This window comes from Sorex araneus, chromosome 5 (assembly GCF_027595985.1).
Source record: "Sorex araneus isolate mSorAra2 chromosome 5, mSorAra2.pri, whole genome shotgun sequence".
NCBI lineage: Eukaryota > Metazoa > Chordata > Mammalia > Eulipotyphla > Soricidae > Sorex > Sorex araneus.
This window is the reverse complement of record NC_073306.1, coordinates 29790110-29808791: the sequence shown is the minus strand read 5'-3', so window position 1 is coordinate 29808791 and position 18682 is coordinate 29790110. Positions and strand designations below refer to the sequence as shown.

The window sequence follows — 18682 nt, the reverse complement described above, 5'->3', positions numbered from 1 at the left end:
TGAGGCCTTAGGCCACTTTCATTTTGCTCCCCATGGCCCCCATTTCCTGTTCTAAAGTGCACATGAGGCCTGGAAAGAGACCTGGGACAGCATGAAATTCTAACTTATAATTCCATATCGAATACCACCAGGAGCCCATTACTCCATAGACCAAATCAGCTCCCTCTCTGACCCAGCCAGGGAATGCAGAAGGGAGATAAAGGGCTCCATTTATTGAGAACACAATACTGCTTTTAGAAAAGTGATCTTTCCGGTGATCCAGGATTTATTCATAGAAAAACACTGTGAGTTCACACACTTGCTAAAAAAATGGCAACTGTGATACAGAAATGGGAGTGGCTTTTTTAAAGCCAACCGATGAGGCTGGAAAGCTGTAGGGCCCATAGCTGGACAGTAAGACTTCAGTAGCCACAAAAAGCAAATACAACTTATTGGTTATTGTGGAGGGGAATAAAAGACACAGTGTGTTCCAGAAAGAAAAAGCAGACAGAGAAGTCCTTAATTCATACTCTAGCTATGCCATCCCTCTCCTATCATACCCCAACTCCTACTCTGGAACTAAAACATGAAACAGTAAAACGCTAAAAACACTGGCATCCAAATGACTCTTCTGAATGCTACTGTGCTACCTCCTGTCATCATTTCAGGCTAAGCACAGGGGTCGGGAAGGTAGCAGAACATGATACACTAAGGAGGTCAGCCAGGACTAAGGTGAGTTGTCCACTAGGATTAGAAACTAGTCAGAAAGGGAAAGGCCAAATGCATTCCAGTCCCAGCCTTCCAATTAGTGGCCGGCGAGACTGTGGCGAAAGCAGGCAGAGGAAGTTTGAGGTAGAAAGGCAGGAAGAGAAAGCAAGTACAGGGAGGGGAGAGAAATGCAGAGCTCAAGGGGTCACTCTTAGGCTAGAGCAAGAACAGTGCTTAGAAGCTGATGGGAGGTACGGAGCTGGGAAACAGCTAGTAAGAGAGTCTAAGAGGAATCGGGGGAGAGAGATGTGCTATGCCAAGAAGGGTCACACTCACCCGGGTCCCCCTCAAATACAAATTCAGGGATGTATCTACATTTTGAAACACACACACACACACACACACACACACACACACACAAACACAGGTCAGTGGAGAGCTGGCACGGCATGATGCAGGCTTCTGCACGTGCTCTTGTGTGCCCAGGTACCTGCACACTGACCATTTGCAGACAAACATTAACCCATACACACCTGATGCACACTTTAATACATACCCACAGGCAGAGCCATAGAGTCACAGAGACACTGACCTGACAAATATGCACACATGTGCATACAGCCACACAGAGATATTTATGCACACAGATGTTCTTACACACAGACACACACACACCACACACACACTGAAACAGAGAACCAGATACTCAACACAAAGGTGACCAGAGTATATGAATATTATGAGCTCTGTGGCCTCCCTCACCTTTACCCTTTTCCTGCACTAGTTTCTTGGAAGCCCTGCAGGCTCCCGGTGAGGCTGTGTGAGGCAGAGGCAAGAACTTCAGGGTCCTCATGGCTTCGTGAGGCAAAAGTCTAAGTCCAGTGCTGGGCTCAGCCCAAAGGCCTCCACCTGCCACTGGGCTAGCGATTCCTGGTCATGCAGGCGGGGTTTTGGCACAGACTAGACTTGGCGGTTTATTCTAACCAGCCATTTTTTTTTCTCCCTGCAACCCCATTCTTCCACTGCCAACTGCATTATACTCTGCAAGGGAAACCTGAGAAATGATTGAGTCTCCTCAGAAAACAAGCCTATCTTTCCACCCACAGCTACTTCAAGTACCCATCAAATTAAAACCGGAATTATAAATAGTTACAACTTTGCAATGTAATTGGCAACACATATACTCTAGTATATTACAAGACTGTATATGTCCTGTTTCTCTGGTTAAGCAATCCCTGAGGAGGAACAGTGTTCTGTGTTTGCCAGGGGAGAAGGGCCGCTGCCCAGGGCACGCAGGCTAGAGGGGCGCGAGGTGGCATGTTGTGGGGTTTCTGTCTCTCTGCAGGGCCCAGCTCCTCTGGGAACAGCCGGCTGCCGTCGGGGCCTTGCCAAGGCAGGCGGATTGGCATACTGGACTCTCTTGTGCCTAGACCTGGGGCCCTCTGGCTTCAGCCACAAGTGCTCAGAATCCTCTCAGGGGGACAGATGTTTCTGTGTCCTTGGCCTGACTGGGTGGGATCTGGGCGCCCAGGCGGGCCCGGCAGTGGCTGTTGGCGTGCTCAGCCAAAGCGCTCCCGCACCAGCAGCATCAGCTTCTTCTTGCCCTTGTAGATTTGCTTGAGGTTGTCGATGAACTGGGCGAACTGCAGGTGGCCGTCCTGGGGGAGCAGGAAGGTCTCCCGAGCCTTGCTCAGAAACTCAATGAACTCTCCGTAGTGGCGAGGGCTGATGTGGGTCAGGCGTGAGTGTGTGGTGTTGATGTAGGCATTGATGGTGGCGTCCAGCAGCTGGCGCAGCGGGGCTTTGTCGGTGGACATGAGCTTCCCGGAGCTGCGGCGGCCGGGGATGCCCGCCAGGCCGGGCGCGGTCACCGTGCAGCGCCGAAGGATGTCTGAGAGCACGGTGGCGCAGTGCACACTCTTCACCACCAGGGGGATGAGAGCCGCCAGCTCGTTCTTGCCCAGAGAGTGGCTCAGGGCACAGGCCCAGAGCACGTCGTTGATGGCCGGGTGGGTGTCCTGGTTGTAGGCCAGGTTGAGGTGGCTCATGGCCAGCGAGGCCAGCTTGAAGGCACGTAGCGGGTAGCCACGGAGCTCCATATAGCGGGCGATGGTGAAGAGCTGCGAATGCGTCATGCCGCCGGCAGCAGCGTCAATGGCTATCTGGTAGGCTGCCTCGAAGGCGATGTGGTCTTTCTCACAGAGAGTGAGGGCCGACAGCGCACAGCTCTGGGGATCCTTCATAGCGCACTGCAAGGCCAGGGTGCGGGCACAGCTGGCCAGCTCCTCCCGCTGCGGGTAGTCAAGGCTGAGGCGCAGGATGGTGGTGTGGGACACGGCGGTGGCCGCCACAATGCTCGTGGCCTCGGTGGGGGTGAAGAGTGTGTACCAGCTTTGCAGGATGCTCACCAGGGCCCGAACACCTGTCAGGGAGAGCCCGAGCTCAGCTGCGGCCATCTGATCCGGGTCTGCCCACGTTACCACCGGGGCTCAGAACTGGGCCTGCGGAGACGAGTTCTCCCTCCTCAGCCGCCTTGAGATGATCTGAGGCAAACCAGGGGCAAGGGGAGCACCCCAGGTGGCAGACCCTGTTTGGGTTCTCCCCCTTCCCGACCTCCCCCAGATCAGAGGGTCGAAGGTCTCTGCTGAGGCTCATAGGGCAGAGTCTTGTGCTGGAACGGGGCTTTCTCAGAGGCAGGGGCAGACACAGACTGGGACCAAACCACTGGGTCAGCTACCTCCCCGGGGCGCGCTGCAGTACTGGACATGGAACACTTGTTCTTTCAGACATCTCTGTGGTAAGAGGGTCGAAGTGCTGCAGACATCAGGACAGGGTTCAAGCAGAGAGGGCAGAGCCGGGGCTGGCTGGCGAGAGGCATCTTCCACCAGCAGCCCCATCCTTTGCTAGGCCATCAGTAATAGGAAACTGAAAGCTCTAAGGATTCACTGTGCTGTCCCAGGAGTGAGACCTAGAAACCCCTTTGGGAAGGAGGGGGCAGAGGAAGGTGGGAGACTCACCTACTTCTGTAGCACATGTTACCAGCCACCGCACCATCTCCCGGCGCCTCCAGTTAAGCGTTGACAAGGTCATCCTCATCACCTAGGTACAATAGACACAGTTCCAGGGTGCTAAGTGTGACTGTGGTGATTACCCCTTCCCTATCTTCTTTGTCATTCATTCATTCAAAAAATTGTTATGGTGCTTTACACAGTCATTTTTCCTGTCCCAAGTACAGAAGGGTTTGCTTCATTTCTGCTCTACCCCATCATCAATCAGAAGGTTTCCTTGATAACTTACTTGGAACATGGTCCTTATCGCACACCATGCTTGACTTGGAGAAATGGGGAGACTGCCTTGGTGGAATATGGATACCACGGAGCTTAAAACATGTGTTTCTGGCCTTCAGCCCAATATATAGAGTCCTTACCTGATGCCTAGCCTAGAAGTGGTTGTTACGGGACACAGGAAAAAAACAGACTTGACCCATGCCCAATCCATGTGACATCTATCAATTGTTACCGGGCTAATGCCTCAAGTAGGGCTGGCCTAGTCCTCTTCATACCTGTAAGCCCAGCTCCAGGGCGACATTGAGCAGGGTGCTGTCAGTACTGCTGTCCGTGGGAGTGGCGATCTTGAAAGCATCTTGGGCCAGTTTGAAGATGAGGGAGGAAGAATGGATGTGCTTCTGTATTGCTTCCAGGATTGTTCGGAGCCTCAGGGTGTCCCCTGTAAGAGCAAAGTAAGGGCGGGGGGATGAATTGGAACAGGGTCTTATTTCAATCTCTTGGACTGGATAGCTAAGAACACCAGGTGTGGACTCTCGGGCTCTGACTGCCACCCCTGTTCCGAGACACCCTTCAACAGCCTCCCCTGAGCCCCTGGAGTTTCTTACTTTCCCCGGGTACACACAAGAGTTCACTTCTCCCCATCTTTTATTTTTTGGTTTTGGAGCCATGCCTGGTGGTACTTAGGGCTTATTCCTGGCTTTGTGTTCAGGATCACTCTTGCTGGGGCCTGGGGGTACCCGGAGAGTAAACCTCAGTCAGCCACATACGTGGCAAGTGCCTTAACCCCTGCACTATCTCTCCAGCCCTGTCCTATCTCTCTGGCTCCTCTTTCATCTTTTAATTTGCCCCTTACTCTCTTTTCCCTCAGACTCCTTTGTTCCCAGAAATAATTTTCTTGAATGACTGAATTTTGAGAGCTACCTGTACAAGTAGGCAGAAAAAACACATTGTTGCTTTCAAAATAAAAAGCATGTTGGTGTCATTTTCCCCACTCACGATAGCTCCCCAGAGCAAAAAGAAGCTAGGAGACCACTAAATATTTACAGTAAGAAAGGATAATTTTATACAAAGTACCAGCATATAGAGTTAAGAATACCCCAGTAGGGCATTATACCATATGAAGTAAAGGATCAGTGTAGAATAGTAGAAAAGATAGAATGGTGTATAAAAGATTGGTACATATTATGAAGGTAAAAAGTAAAAGATACAGGGAAAATGAAGTGTGTCTTATGCATTACAAAGAGATACAATAATAGAAGTAAACTGGAGGAAAATACACTGAGGATTGACCCTAGTTCATCCACTTTCCAGTGCAATTATTTCATTAGTAAAATGGAAATGGTAACATTTTGTGAAACTATGAACAGTTTGTGTACAGTTAATACTCTCAGAATTTTACTTTTATAAAACATGATTAAATAACATTATGTAGATAATGTATGTGTAAATAGTATATAAAAAACAGAAAATATCTAGGAATATTTATACCAATGCCTTAGTACTAGTAGTTACCTTTCAGTGACCAGTTTATGGGAGAGAATGTTGTTTCTTCTATAATGTTAAAAAACACTGAAAAAAATTAGTACTTGCTATGTGTTTATCTGGACTGGAACAATAGCGCAGCGGGTAGGGCGCTCACCTTGCACGCAGCCGACCCGGGTTCAATTCCTCCACCCCTCTCAGAGAGCCCGGCAAGCTACCGAGAGTATCTCGCCCGCATGGCAGAGCCTGGCAAGCTACCTGTGGTGTATTCAATATGCCAAAAACAGTAACAAGTTTCACAATGGAGACGTTACTGGTGCCTGCTTGAACAAATCGATGAGCAATGGGATGACAGTGGCAGTGATGTGTTTATCTGTTTTTAATAGCAGTACTCAGCTACCACTCCTACACACCAGAGCAACTACCAACCAGTGCATGGGGTGCTGGGAATCAAACTCTGGGCTTCATATATAAAGGTATGTCTGACACCTGCGAGCCATGCCCCCAGCCCATCTATCTATGGAAGTGTCAGGGCTTACACCTGGCTCTGTGCTCAGAGATCACTCCTATTTGGGCTCGGGGGCCACAATGGGTACCTGAGATTGAATCTGGATTGGCTGCATTCCAGGCAAGTGCCCTACCTGCTGTACTATCACTTCAATGCCCCTTTTATGTTTTTCAAGCAGCTTTTGGTTTACAGAAACCTAAGAGTTTCCCCTATTATTAAGATCTTAAATTAATGAGGTACTTTTGATGAAGAAATGTTGAGACGCTACTGTTCACTGTTTAGGCTGGAGAGAGCTCAACAGGCTAAGGATGGAACCATCTCTGGTGCCACCATGGAAACTCATACCTGCCTTGCTCCAGAGACTCATAAATAAATCTCAAAAGAGATCAATAAAACCCCCAAATTTCTCTGAAAACCCGTGCATGGCTGAGACATCCGGGGCACCCTGAAGCAGGGGGTCAGCCCAGTCTCTGCCCAAACAGAACCCTGGCAGCCACTTGCTTCCACACTCCGAAAACACACCATGTCCCTGGACGGACTTCAATGTCTTGGGGTATGCAGGTTTTGTGACTGAAACTCCAGGTTTTCTCAGTTAGGGTGGGCTACTTCCCCCCACCTCCCTGTACTTCCAGAAGCCCAGACAGTCACAGTCATACTCTAATACTGTCACCCAGTTAAAAATTAACTCCAGCTGTTCCACCCCTTAGAAATTCAGGACTTACTGTAATGTGTGGTTTCATTTGTGGCTGCATGACATCTCAATCTCTACAACACTGATAAATCAGTAGCAGCACATCGGATTGAATGGGATGTAATACAAAAGGTAACCAATCTCGAGTAACAAAGCATAAATACAGAAGACTTAACTTGTAACATCTTAGTAATCACTTATACAAGGACTTAATGTCTACCTGGTGAGATACAACAATTTACACTAATTTTTTTCTTAGAAAATTATTGCTAACAAGTGATATAAATTATTGAGGGTCTGCTATGGGGGCAGGCTTAAAGGGTGGTCAGAAAAAATGGAGACAATGGTGGAGGCAAAATGTAATGGTGGTGGGATTGGTGCAAGAATATTAATGCCCCACCGGAAGTCACACCCTCAACCCACCCTCGGCGCCATCTTGCCACATTCAACAGAGAAGCCGGGCCTTCTGGTGAGCAACGCGGCCGGAGAATGCTCCGGACCCGAGACGGGGCCAGCAACACTGGGGATCCAGACAGAGGAGTTATAGCCAGCACACCTTCTCCAGATGGAGCCCCGGTGACACTGAGCAGCAACTAACACGGCTCCAGGACGCGGGACTGGGACAATTCCGAACCGCACGGCCGCTAATGCAGCCGCACAACCTTTCCTAAAATCTGAAAACATACAATCTTTTAATGGAAAACTAATTATCAAATGCTACCTTGGTAGTAGGGCTGTCTTTCTTGGTGGGAAACTCCAACAACAATAGTGATTTTTGTGTTGAAATATGGAACGTAATGAAGGTAAAGAGAAAATGAAGTGAAATTCATCAGTTATACAGTTGGGGATGGGGGGCGGGGGAGGGGGGTATACTGGGGTTTCTGGTGGTGGAATATGGGCACTGGTGAATGGATAGGTGTTTGAATATTGTATAACTGAGACATAAACCTGAGAACTTTGTAACTTTCCACATGGTGATTCAATAAAAATTAAAAAAAAAAAGAATATTAATGCCTGCAACAAATCATCATGAACAACTTTGTAAACCACAGTTTATATAAAGTGTAGGGGAAAATTTACTTATCTAGGCCTTACTGAGTCTATGTGAACTCCAAAATATACTAACACGGAATTGCTTTAAAAGTTTTATTAATGAAAGGTAAGATGTGATTATTACTATAATGAGATCCAAGTATAAAATAAAATTTAATGCAGTAACTTTAGATTCTAGAGTTGAAAACATACATGAAATAAGAATAAGCATTTTACTATATTGTATTAAATGGTTTAAATTTTCTTACATAGGCCAAATCATATAGTAATCACAAACTGGACTTACTGATTTATTTTCTTATCACTCTATTAGCTATTTCCTTTTATAGTTTTACTTTTTCTGCTTTTTGGGTCACACAGCAGGTAGGGTGCTTACCTTACACACAGTTGATCTAGATTTATTGCCTGGCACCCCATCTGTGCCCTGATCCCCTGATCCTCTTTGGGAGTGATCCCTGAGCACAGAGCTAGGAGTAAGCCCTGAGCACCAATAGGTGTGGGCCCCAAACCAAAACAAACAAAACCCAAACATTTATGGCTCTGATAGTTATTGATGTTCACCATAGTGCCTAAGACCCTCCACCAATATTCCCATACTGCATCATATCTCAGCCTTTGGCTAAGAGCAGTACAGTACTTTAGTCCATATTCCCATTGGACTAAAGTACCAATGGGAATTCTACCCTTGACCAGTAATCTCAGTTTTGTAATCCAAACCAAAGGCCCCTCATATTTTGACATTGTCTATTCCTTCGTTTTGTTTCCTTTTATACCATAGATAAATGAAATCACCCAGTATTTATCCTTCTCTCTGACTTATGTTAATTTTGGGGGGTCACATCCAGCCATGCTCCTGGCTCTAGGTTCAGGGATCATTCTGGCAAAGTTCAGATGACCACATGGGATATCAGGGATTGAATTATACGGGATCAAACCTTGCAAGGTAAGTGCCCTATCCACTGTATTCTCTCTCTCTCACTCATCCCTGAGTTCTTTTAACATGATACCCTCCAGTTCTATCCAAGTTGCAGCAAACAGCAAGATTTATTTTATAAATGCAGTTTAAGATAACTATTTTTTTTGGGGGGGTGCATACCTGGTGGTGTCAGGACTTCTGGCTCTGTACTCAGGGATCACTCTTGGCAGGACTCAAGGGAACCATATGGGGTGCTAGGGATCAAACCAGGGTTGGACATGTGCAAGGCAAGTAACCTACCCACTGTACTATCTCTATAGCCCCTATACTATCACCTCTTTTTCCATTCATCCATTGTTGGACATTTGGGCTATTTCTACATCCTGTCTATTACAATAAGTGTTACAATAAAAATAAATGTGCATATATATTTTTTTAAATTCTTCTGGTTTCGGTTTTGGTCCATATATAGCAGTGTTCAGGGGCTTTCTCCTGATTCTAAGCTCACTGATCACTTCTGGCAGGGCTTTGGGGACCATACAAAGTGTAAGGATTCAAATCCAGGTCGACCACATGAAGGAAAGTGGCCTACCCACTGTACTATTGGTATGGCCCCTGAGTCTGTGTTTTTAGGTTCTTGGAGTAGATGAGAAGTGGAATCACTAGGTCATAATGAAATTCTATTTCTAATTTTATAAAAATTCCTTCAACAGAGGTTGAACCAGAAGGTATCCCCACCAACAGTGAATAAAGGTTCCTTTTGTACCACATCCTTTCCAATAATGTTTTTGTTTGTCTGCTTTTAGTTGAAACCTAGTAAGCTAGGGCTTACTCCTGACATTGTGCTCTCCTGGGTACTGGGATTGTGGTACTGGGGACTGAGCCTAGGTCAGCCGCATGTCCTATTTCTCTGGCCCCTTATTTTCCCCAATATTTTTGATATATGCCATTCTCTTGGGTGGGAGGTGTTATCTTATTGTCATTTTCATTTTCCTGATAACAGTGACTACAAGCAGTTTCTCATTTGCCTATTGTACTGTCTGTATGTCATCTTTGGGGAAGTGCCTGTTCATCTCCTTTCCCATTTTTCAGTTATTATTTTGTTGCTGTTGAGCTTTTTCAATGTTTTATGTATCTTGGATATTAGCTCTGTATTTGATGTATGATATGCCAGCATTTTCTCCCATTCAGTAGGGTATCATTTTATTTTATCTTGAGTTTCTTTTGCATGTAAAAAATTTCAGAAAGATCTTTGACATCCCGTTATTTACAATACTGCTAATGATGGTTTCATGCATACATCATTCCAATACCATACCCCAAACACACTTCTCTCCACCAAGGTCCCAAAGGCCCTTCCCATTCAACCACCTCCCCACATATAAAAAGTTTTAAATTCGATGTAGTCAAAGCTATGAGAAAAAAAGATGGCAAGTATTGTATTTTCTGACTTTAAAATGTATTATAAATCTATAGTAATCAAAACCTTGTGGTTTTAAAATAAAGATAAGACTCTCAGACCAGTGAATAAAATTGAGATACCAGATTTCAACCCTCAAGTTTATGGACAATGAATCTATGACAAAGGAGCTGGATGTATGAAGTGAAATAAAGAAAGCCTCTTCAACAAACTGGGAAAAAGAAATGAAACTGGATCTATATCTCACGATTCATGAAAGTTCAGGGTTGGAGAGCCAGTACTGCTTAGGGTCTTCCTAAAACATCTTGTTTTGTTTGTTTTGGAGCCATTCCTGACAGTGCTCAGGGCTTAGTCCTAGCTTTGAACTCTGAGATCCTGGCAGGCTTTGGGGAGCATATTGGGTGTTGGGGATTGATTGGGCCCGTTGGCCACACATAAGGCAAACACCCTAACCACTGTGTTACTGCTTTGGCCCCTTAATTTGTATTCTTTTTCTTTTGGTTTTGTTTCTAGGCCATACCTGTTGATGCTTGGTGGTTACTCCTGGCTCGACCCTCAGGAATCACTCCTGGCGGTGCTTGGGGGACCATATATGGTACTGGGGATGAAATCTGGGTAGGATGTGTGCAAGGCAAGCACCTTACCACCTTACTGGCTATACAATCACTCCAGCCCTAATTCATATTCATGAGAATAGGTATCTTAATTGTTTGAAATTAATTTGTATCTTTTCTGTGAACTATCTAATAATTTTCTTATATAATTTTTAATTTGGATCACTGATCATTTTATATTTATTTATATATACACCTCTTATCAACAATGAGCATGTATTTTTTGAGAAATAAAATACAACATACAGTTAATTTTTCTAGAGTGGGAGCCACATCTAGCACTGCTCAAGGCTTACTCCTGGCTCTGCACTCAAGAATCACTCCTGATTCGACTTTGAGGGGAGAAACTCCAAACAATAATAGTGAGTTTTTTGTTGAAATATTGAATGTAATCAAAGTAAAGTGAAAGTAAAGTGAAATTTATCAGCTACACAGGTGAGGTGGTGGACTGGGGGGGTGGGGGTATACTGTGATTCTTGGTGGTAGAATATGTGCACTGGTGAAGGGATGGGTGTTCGAGCATTGTATAACTGAGACTTAAACCTGAAAGCTTTGTAACTTTCCACATGGTGATTCAATAAATAAATAAATAAACAAATAATTAAAAAAAAAAAAAGAATCACTCCTAATAGAGCTTGAGGGACCATATGGAGTATCAGAGATCAAACCCAGGGCAGCCATATGGAAGGCAAGCACACTACCTGCTATACTGTCTCTTCAGTCTCTAAAGTTAATTTTTTCCTTTACTTTAGTGAAGCAAAAAATTTTTTTATTGAAAGAATTTACTTTGAAATTTACTTTGGGAGAAAAAGAGGGATAAATGTTCAAGAAGCAACATGCGGGGGGTGGGGAGGCAGGGAGATAGTACAGTAGGTAGGGACAAATTGGTTCGATCCCTGGCACCCCATATGGTCTTCTGAGACCCAACAGGAATGATCCCTGAGTGCAGAGCCAGGAAAGGAGTAAGTCCTGAGTTCTGCTGGGTGTGGCCCCAAACAAATTTAAAAATGAGAAAGAGAGAGAGAGAGAAAGAGAGAGAGAGAGATAGAGAGAGGCAGGGGGCTGGAGGAAGAGAGGGGAACTGAAGGGGGAGGGGAGAGAGAGGGGAGAGAGAGGGAGGAAGAGGAAGAGGAGAGAAAGAGAGAGGGAGGGAGAGACGTGGAGAGAGGGAGGGAGAGAAGACGAGAGAGAGAGAGAGAGAGAGAGAGAGAGAGAGAGAGAGAGAGAGAGAGAGATAGAGAGAGAGAGAGAGAGAGAGAGAGAGAGCACTTCTCCAGAGTGGAAAAAACCCTAAAGTTACTTTAATTAAAAATGAAAAAGGTTTAATTATCTATGTGCTTTCCACTTCTGAGAAATGTAATCATGGTCTATGATAATAAGTATTTTATTGTAGCTTATAGATTCTTAGGAACTTGTTTCACTTCTCTTTGTGGTGAAACCTGCATGGCTAATAAACCTGCATGTGAACGTAAGAGCTTGAGAATCACTCTGGAATGCCTATCGTCTGACAAGGGGCCCTACTGAAAGCACACCATATCTGCAGAGATCTGTATCTCCATCTTGTAAGTCATTTCATTGACTCCTCCAAAGGTCTTTGAAGGTTGAAAGGTCATCCTCATTTTGGAGATTTTGGAAATGGTGGCTTAGACCCATTCATAAATTAACTTTAAAATGATTTTGTTCTGTATACTCAGCATCCTATACTTACTAACTATGGCAAAACTTTGGCTTGAACCCTTGTGCTCAACCTAATGGTAACAATCCAAGTGAGGCTCTCAATCAGTCTACTGCCCAAGGGAAGATGGTTTCTTTCCTTCAGGAGCCTGCAGACCTGACTTCCCATCGGCCATGAAAACGCAGCAGAGTGAGGGTGCCTGGGTCTAAGGTTGGTCTATGCTCACCTTTGGCAGCAGTCAGCATGGTAGAGGCCAGTTCACACTGCTGTGATTCCAAGTGTCCAAGCGTGAACCATCGAGGATAACGACTGGGCACCACAGACACCATGTGGTGAGGATGGGAAGTGTCCCCTGCAGAAGCTGAGTTTTCTAGAACAGGTAACCTAGAAGACCCAGGGAGAGTTATCAGCCATCACCCAGGTCCTTGATGCTCTGACCCACTTGTTCTTTAGAGCATTGTTTCTCAGCTGGGGGCCAGGGCATTCCAAGGGCCACAGGTCAAAATTGTGCAAATGGGGGTCGGGGCGTGGGCATAGCAAGAGAAGAGGGAGCCAACATGTAAAAGGGGGGAGTCACAGATGGAAACAAATTCAGAAGAGGGTCAAGGTGAGAAACAGGCTGAGAAACACTCGAAGAATCTTGTTCTTTGCCAGTGTGGAGCTGAGAATGAAAGGTCTAATTACATTTTCAGGTTTTAAAGCCTACGATAAAGCACTCTATATGAAGTGAGGGACTGGGTACTTGTGGAACTCAAGGTGAATAATCCTTCCCCTATTAGATGGACATATCATGGATCAGAAAGACAGTTTAAGAGCCATATAATTGTTTTCTAGTTAGAAGATATGCAAGCCAAGGAATCCTCAGCAGCCTTTTTATAATTGATCTAAGGAATTCTCTGTCCTGCGACCTAAAATTCTAGGTAGAAAGAGATCAACCTGCCTGAATCCTGGATCCTATTTTACTTGGAAACAAGTGGCCATAGCTCACTGTTCCCAAAATCTTGGTAAAAACATACTTCGATTTCTCCCAGCTACCTGTGGTGACTAATGCCTGGCAGACATGACTTAGCTGAACTGCAGGAAGGTTCAAAGCACTTCTCAGCAGATTTAGGTCTTGGGTCCTCACTATTAACTGAAAACTCAGGAATTGGGTCTGGGGAGGGGGGAATATCCCAAAGGGTTAGTGTGCAAGCTAGGCATGACAGAAGCCTGGGTAGGATTCCCCAGAACATCCTAGTCCTTCAACACTGTGGCACAAAAACTAAGAATGGAAAAGAATAAAGACTAAAAGGAACCCTCAATTGCCTTAGACAATCCACCAAGAGGATAGCCAGGGATAAAGTGGGAGAGCAGCACGTCATCCCAGACAGGAATCCTAACTACCAAATGTCTGCGCCATTTCAGGGCATGTTCGTGGTAGGTACAACAGCATAAATAAAGAAAGATAGAAGAGAAAATGAGTGAAACAAAGTAAAAGAGTACTGGTGAGTTCTGATTTAGGGAAACCACTGGACTGGGAAAGGATTACCCACCTCATGGCACGTAAGGCTAATTTATAGGACAGGTCAGGATCGTGAGGCAGCAGAGCTGAGAACAAATACTTAGCAAAGGTATGCATGGGAACACTCTCTCGATGAATGACTTCTCCCAGACCACTGAAAGGGCCTCCTACAGGAAGAAAATAAGCGAGCATGTTATTAATCTTTATGCTTCTATTTACTAGCCTGGACGTGAACCCGAGGAGTCCACATGTTTATTAGCTATGGGAACTTTCACCACACTCTGTCAAAATATTTTTACATCTCTGCTCTAGTAGAGGGGAAATCAGAGTCACAAGTAGGTGTGACAACAGTCCCTTCTCCACTTACCTTCCAGTAGTAAGATGCACTGTTTCTTCAGTGTTTGCACTAGCTCATTGTCCAGCTGCAGTTCTTGGAGTTTACTTAAGAGTTGCTCCTCATTACGGCAAACTTTGTCCTGTGTATAGAGGCCCTCAGGCATCACTCTCTGCTGACCCATCCCCATCAGGGCAACTTCTAGGGCCAAAGACAGGTAGGATTCACTGCTGCTTGGGCAGTCTGGAGTCACAGGTACATGCTGATACACAGGAGCTCTGCTTTCATTCATATCTGAAGACAATAGGGCACCAGATTCCTTAGATGAAGACCTGTGGATTATTCTGCTCTTCTCCCTCCCAGTTTAGATTATACTTTAGTCAACAGCTCGCAGAAGGAAGGTGAGTCAGTATCCCAGTGTAGTAAGGAAAACACACTGAAAAGTTATTACAAAGACTTGTAACTCCTTTCTAATATATGAGTTCGCTAGGCCAATTGGGGAAGTGGAAAATATTATACTAATGTCTGTCTCTTTCGCTGGAATGTGTGACCTGTCCACTTTTTGGGGTAATCGTGGAGCAATCCCAAGTGGTAGTCAAGGGCCTGGCCAACTGGGCCAGCGGTTCAATATGCGAGCCTAAAGATGTGATGCTTCTTGGGGTCCTGCAGAGCCAGGGACACCAGAGCCATGATGGTGGTGCCTGGGTGTCTCCAGGACAATACCCAGTAATGCTTGGGAGGCCACGTGGTTCCAGACATCAAACCCGAGTCTAACAGTACAGTATAATTCCAGCTCCCAAAGATATATAGAAAATATATATATCCCAAATATATATCTCCAAAGAGACATATACAAAGATATATATCCCAAGATCTGATATATAGAAGGAGCTATGTGGGTATCAGTGATATTGTTTCCAAGTACAACTTTAGGTTTTTAAGATGTATGTCACGTGGCAGACCAAAATGAAACAGACCAAAAATGATTTCCTTTGCAGGAAACCACGGGAAAGGGAAAGGGCATCCCTAGCTTGGATTAGGGTCAATCTTTGTATCTATATCCAGAGAAATCCACATTTATCTAAACTATCATACTTCTAACACTTGAAATGTCTATGCTACTTTTATTTTATATGCTCCTTCTTTGAGTTCAAAGTTTCAGGAGAAGAGTTTTGGCTGGGGAGATAGCTCAAAGAATTGGGGGTATATATGGAGACCTCGAGTTTGACACCTGGTAGCACTGCATGGTATCTGAGCACCAGAGGGTGTGACCCTGGTGGTCCTCCGCACCACTGAGTCTGAGCAGCACTGCATTGCCAAGTCCTGAACTTTGAACCAGCACGAAATTGGGCTAAGTTATGTCAGGAGTGGTCCTGGGGTCCCTGACACTGCTCGGGAGACCCCTCCACCAACAAAAATAGTCAAATTCTTGGTTTCTACATTTCTCATGCATCCTGTAAAAGTTTTCGGGGGGGGCGGGGTTGGGTCACACATGGGAGTATTTGGGACTTACTCCTGGCTCTGCACTTAGGATTAGTCCTGGTGGTGTTGGAAGATGATATCGGATGCTGGAGATCAAACCTGGGTTGACTGTGTGCAAGGCAAACACCCTACCTGCCATACTATCTTTGTACTATCTCTCCAGCTCCACATCTGGTAATAAACTACTCACGGAATTATTAAATGGAAAGTATTGCATCATGTGCTGGGACCACAATAAATGTGTCATAATTTCAATTTTCAAGAAGGTGACAGCTTAGTAAGACTCTCTTGCAAATAAATTGCAATGCAGTGTATTAAATACTGTAACAAATGTATTTATACAATACAGTAGTGGGTTTTTTTTTTTTTTTGCTTTTTGGGTCACATCTGGTGATGCACAGGGGTTACTCCTGGCTCTGCACTCAGGAATTATCCCTGGCGGTGCTCAGGGGACCATATGGGATGCTGGGAATCGAACCTGGGTCAGTCGCGTGCAAGGCAAACGCCCTACCCGCTGTGCTATCGCTCCAGCCCCAATACAGTAGTGGTTTAAAGAAAAGGATCAGTTCTGTTTCTAGTCTTTGCTACTTTGATATATGCTAAATTATTTTCCTCTATCATTTGTAAAATTGGTACAAAATTGCCAAGAGAAATAAGAGAGTAGGAAATAAGAGTATTATTTAGATGAAAGAAATATACATACTCTTTTGGTTTATTTTTGTTTTGTTTTTGGGTCACACCAAAAGCTCAGGGCTTACTCCTGGTTCTGTGCTCAGGGATCACTCCTGGTGGTAACAGTAGTGCCAATCATTCCTGGGGGATCATGTGGGATGCGGGCAATAGATCCTGGGTTGGCCATGTGCAAAGGCAAGCAATCTACTCCCTCGCTGTAGTATTTCTCCAGCCCTGATATACATATTCTTGATGAGCATTCTTGTTCCTACCTGGCTGTGAAGTCTTTGCCTCTAATTCCTTATGTTCCTCTAGTTCTTATTCCTCTGGCGCACTACTCTTCAGGCATTCATGGTAGGGAAATGAGAGAAGCAAAGCACAGCTATAAAGGTAAAATGGGCAGTAGGACAGGGCAGGGCCAATCCACCGGGTAAAGAGTAGGTAGGAGAGGTCGGAGCAATAGCACAGTGGGTAGGGTATTTGCCTTGCACGTGGCCGACCTGGATTTGATTCCTAGCATCCCATATGGTTCCCTGAGCACCACCAGGAGTAATTCCTGAGTGCAAAACCGGTAGTAACCCCTGTGCATTGCCGGATGTGACCCAAAAAGAAAAAAAAAATTAGGTAGGAAAAAGAAGCCCAAGGAAGCCTCAGGGGAGGTCCAGTTTGGATAAAAGGGGAAAAAAGGCTCCCTGATGCATGGAACAGTGTCAAGTAAGGAGAAGCGAGTTGATATGGGAAGTTTTGGTTTGACTCAAGCTAAGCCCTGTACCTGACACTTCCAGATAGCCATCATCATTCAGGCGGCAGGCCTCAGTCAAAGTGAGAAACAGGCAGCCAATGGGATCCAGCGGGTGGCCCACCCAGCCTTCCAGGTTTGTGATGGTTGTGGTGCCTCTCTGCAACAGTTCTGGAAACAAGGAAAATGTCAGAGTAAGAGAGATACCCTGCTCTCTGTCCCTGCCTGGCTTCTGGAACTGTGTCTTTTAGGCAATGGTCTTAAATTCAAAGACATTTTCCCCTCATTGTCTTCCCTGGAGCTGATAGGACTCCAAGTTCATCATGTAGTTTGTATTCTAGATATCTGCTGGAAGCACACATAAGTAGAAACAGTTCTACAGTTCATAAAAAAAAATCTCATATCAGATCTTGGTAGGCCTTCCAATTGTCTTATGAGGGAAGCTGATCAGCATTATTAATCCTTTTTAAGGTGAAAAAGTCTGAGATTCCTTGAGGTAAAGTGAGGCACATCACACAGTGAGTAGAATGTACATAACTTAGAATCCCCTAACCCCTGCTATACCAAAGAGTTTAGTGAAAATTTAACACTTAATAAAAATTAAATATAATCCTTATAATCCCAAAGAAGTCTTTATCAGCCTCAGCCTAGGGAGTTAAGATGGCTCCTAGTCACTATACCTTTCTTCTGATGTTTGTAGATTTCCAACTGTCGCTGCTGCTGTAACCTCAGAGTATTGATAATGGCCACAGTGAGTCTGAGGGCCTCTTTTGGATAACCGTGGGAACGCAAAGCATCAACTCGAGCACAAGCTGTGGGCACATGCTCTACCGATGGGAAGAAAAATATGTTGATTAAGTTAAATTTTCAAATCAGAAAAATTCATGCTTGACAAAGGGAGTCTGTATTCATTTAGTTACTCAAATTCAACTGGACATCTATTATGCACTAGTAGTTATTTTACCTTTATGGAATGTAAAATTGAGAATGCCTCAGATACTACATTCATAGAGCTATTTTAAGTCACAGTGCAGCGGTATGGTATACACTAAAGCATGCACAACTAGGATGATAATATTCACCTCTTGGTGAATATTGCAATGGGAATCTGGTAGAGGTAATAACTTTTTAAAAAAAGTGAAATAAAATGGTTTTACTTCAAGAAATTTATTTAGAGAACTGTAGAGAGAGAGAATGTTTAAGAGAGAATATGGACTTCTTCGGAGTGGAAAAAACCTTATAACTTTTTTTTAAAGGGAAATAACTTATTTATTTAAGACCATATAAGTAACATAAAAGATCATTATAAAATAGTCAAAAGAATTACACGATAGAAATTCATACAAAGAGAAAATAAATAACAATATGGGACATGCAAGATTTATAACAGGTAGATAGAGAAAGGCATTCCTGGCAAAGGGAATATAAGCCAAGGTATATAAATAAAAGTGTTTATAAATAAAATATAAAAAGTATCTATATAGCATCATTAGAATATGGCAAAAGGTTATGTGGTTATATATAGCCTGGAAAGTTAGAATATGAAATGTTACACTAAGGAATTTGTATTTACCTTAGGGTATCTATTCTGAAACCCAATCATGAATAACTTTGTAATTTC

General features: G+C 44.5%; 1 protein-coding gene across 2 annotated transcripts in view; it reads right to left on the bottom strand.

Moving 5' to 3' along the window:
• Positions 1–1401: 1401 nt before the first annotated feature.
• The window catches only part of ZSWIM5 (zinc finger SWIM-type containing 5), a 174014-nt gene continuing 156733 nt past the window's right edge, over positions 1402–18682 (bottom strand). For both annotated transcript variants that reach the window (XM_055138102.1, XM_055138103.1), the window contains exons 7-14: positions 17742–17888; positions 17095–17232; positions 14202–14462; positions 13866–14001; positions 12560–12717; positions 4250–4413; positions 3705–3786; positions 1402–3109 (exon numbers count right to left, since the gene is read on the bottom strand). In XM_055138102.1, the coding sequence (XP_054994077.1) occupies positions 2247–3109; positions 3705–3786; positions 4250–4413; positions 12560–12717; positions 13866–14001; positions 14202–14462; positions 17095–17232; positions 17742–17888 (1949 nt within the window). In that variant the 3' untranslated portion in view covers positions 1402–2246. The remainder of the gene's footprint in view (positions 3110–3704; positions 3787–4249; positions 4414–12559; positions 12718–13865; positions 14002–14201; positions 14463–17094; positions 17233–17741; positions 17889–18682) is intronic.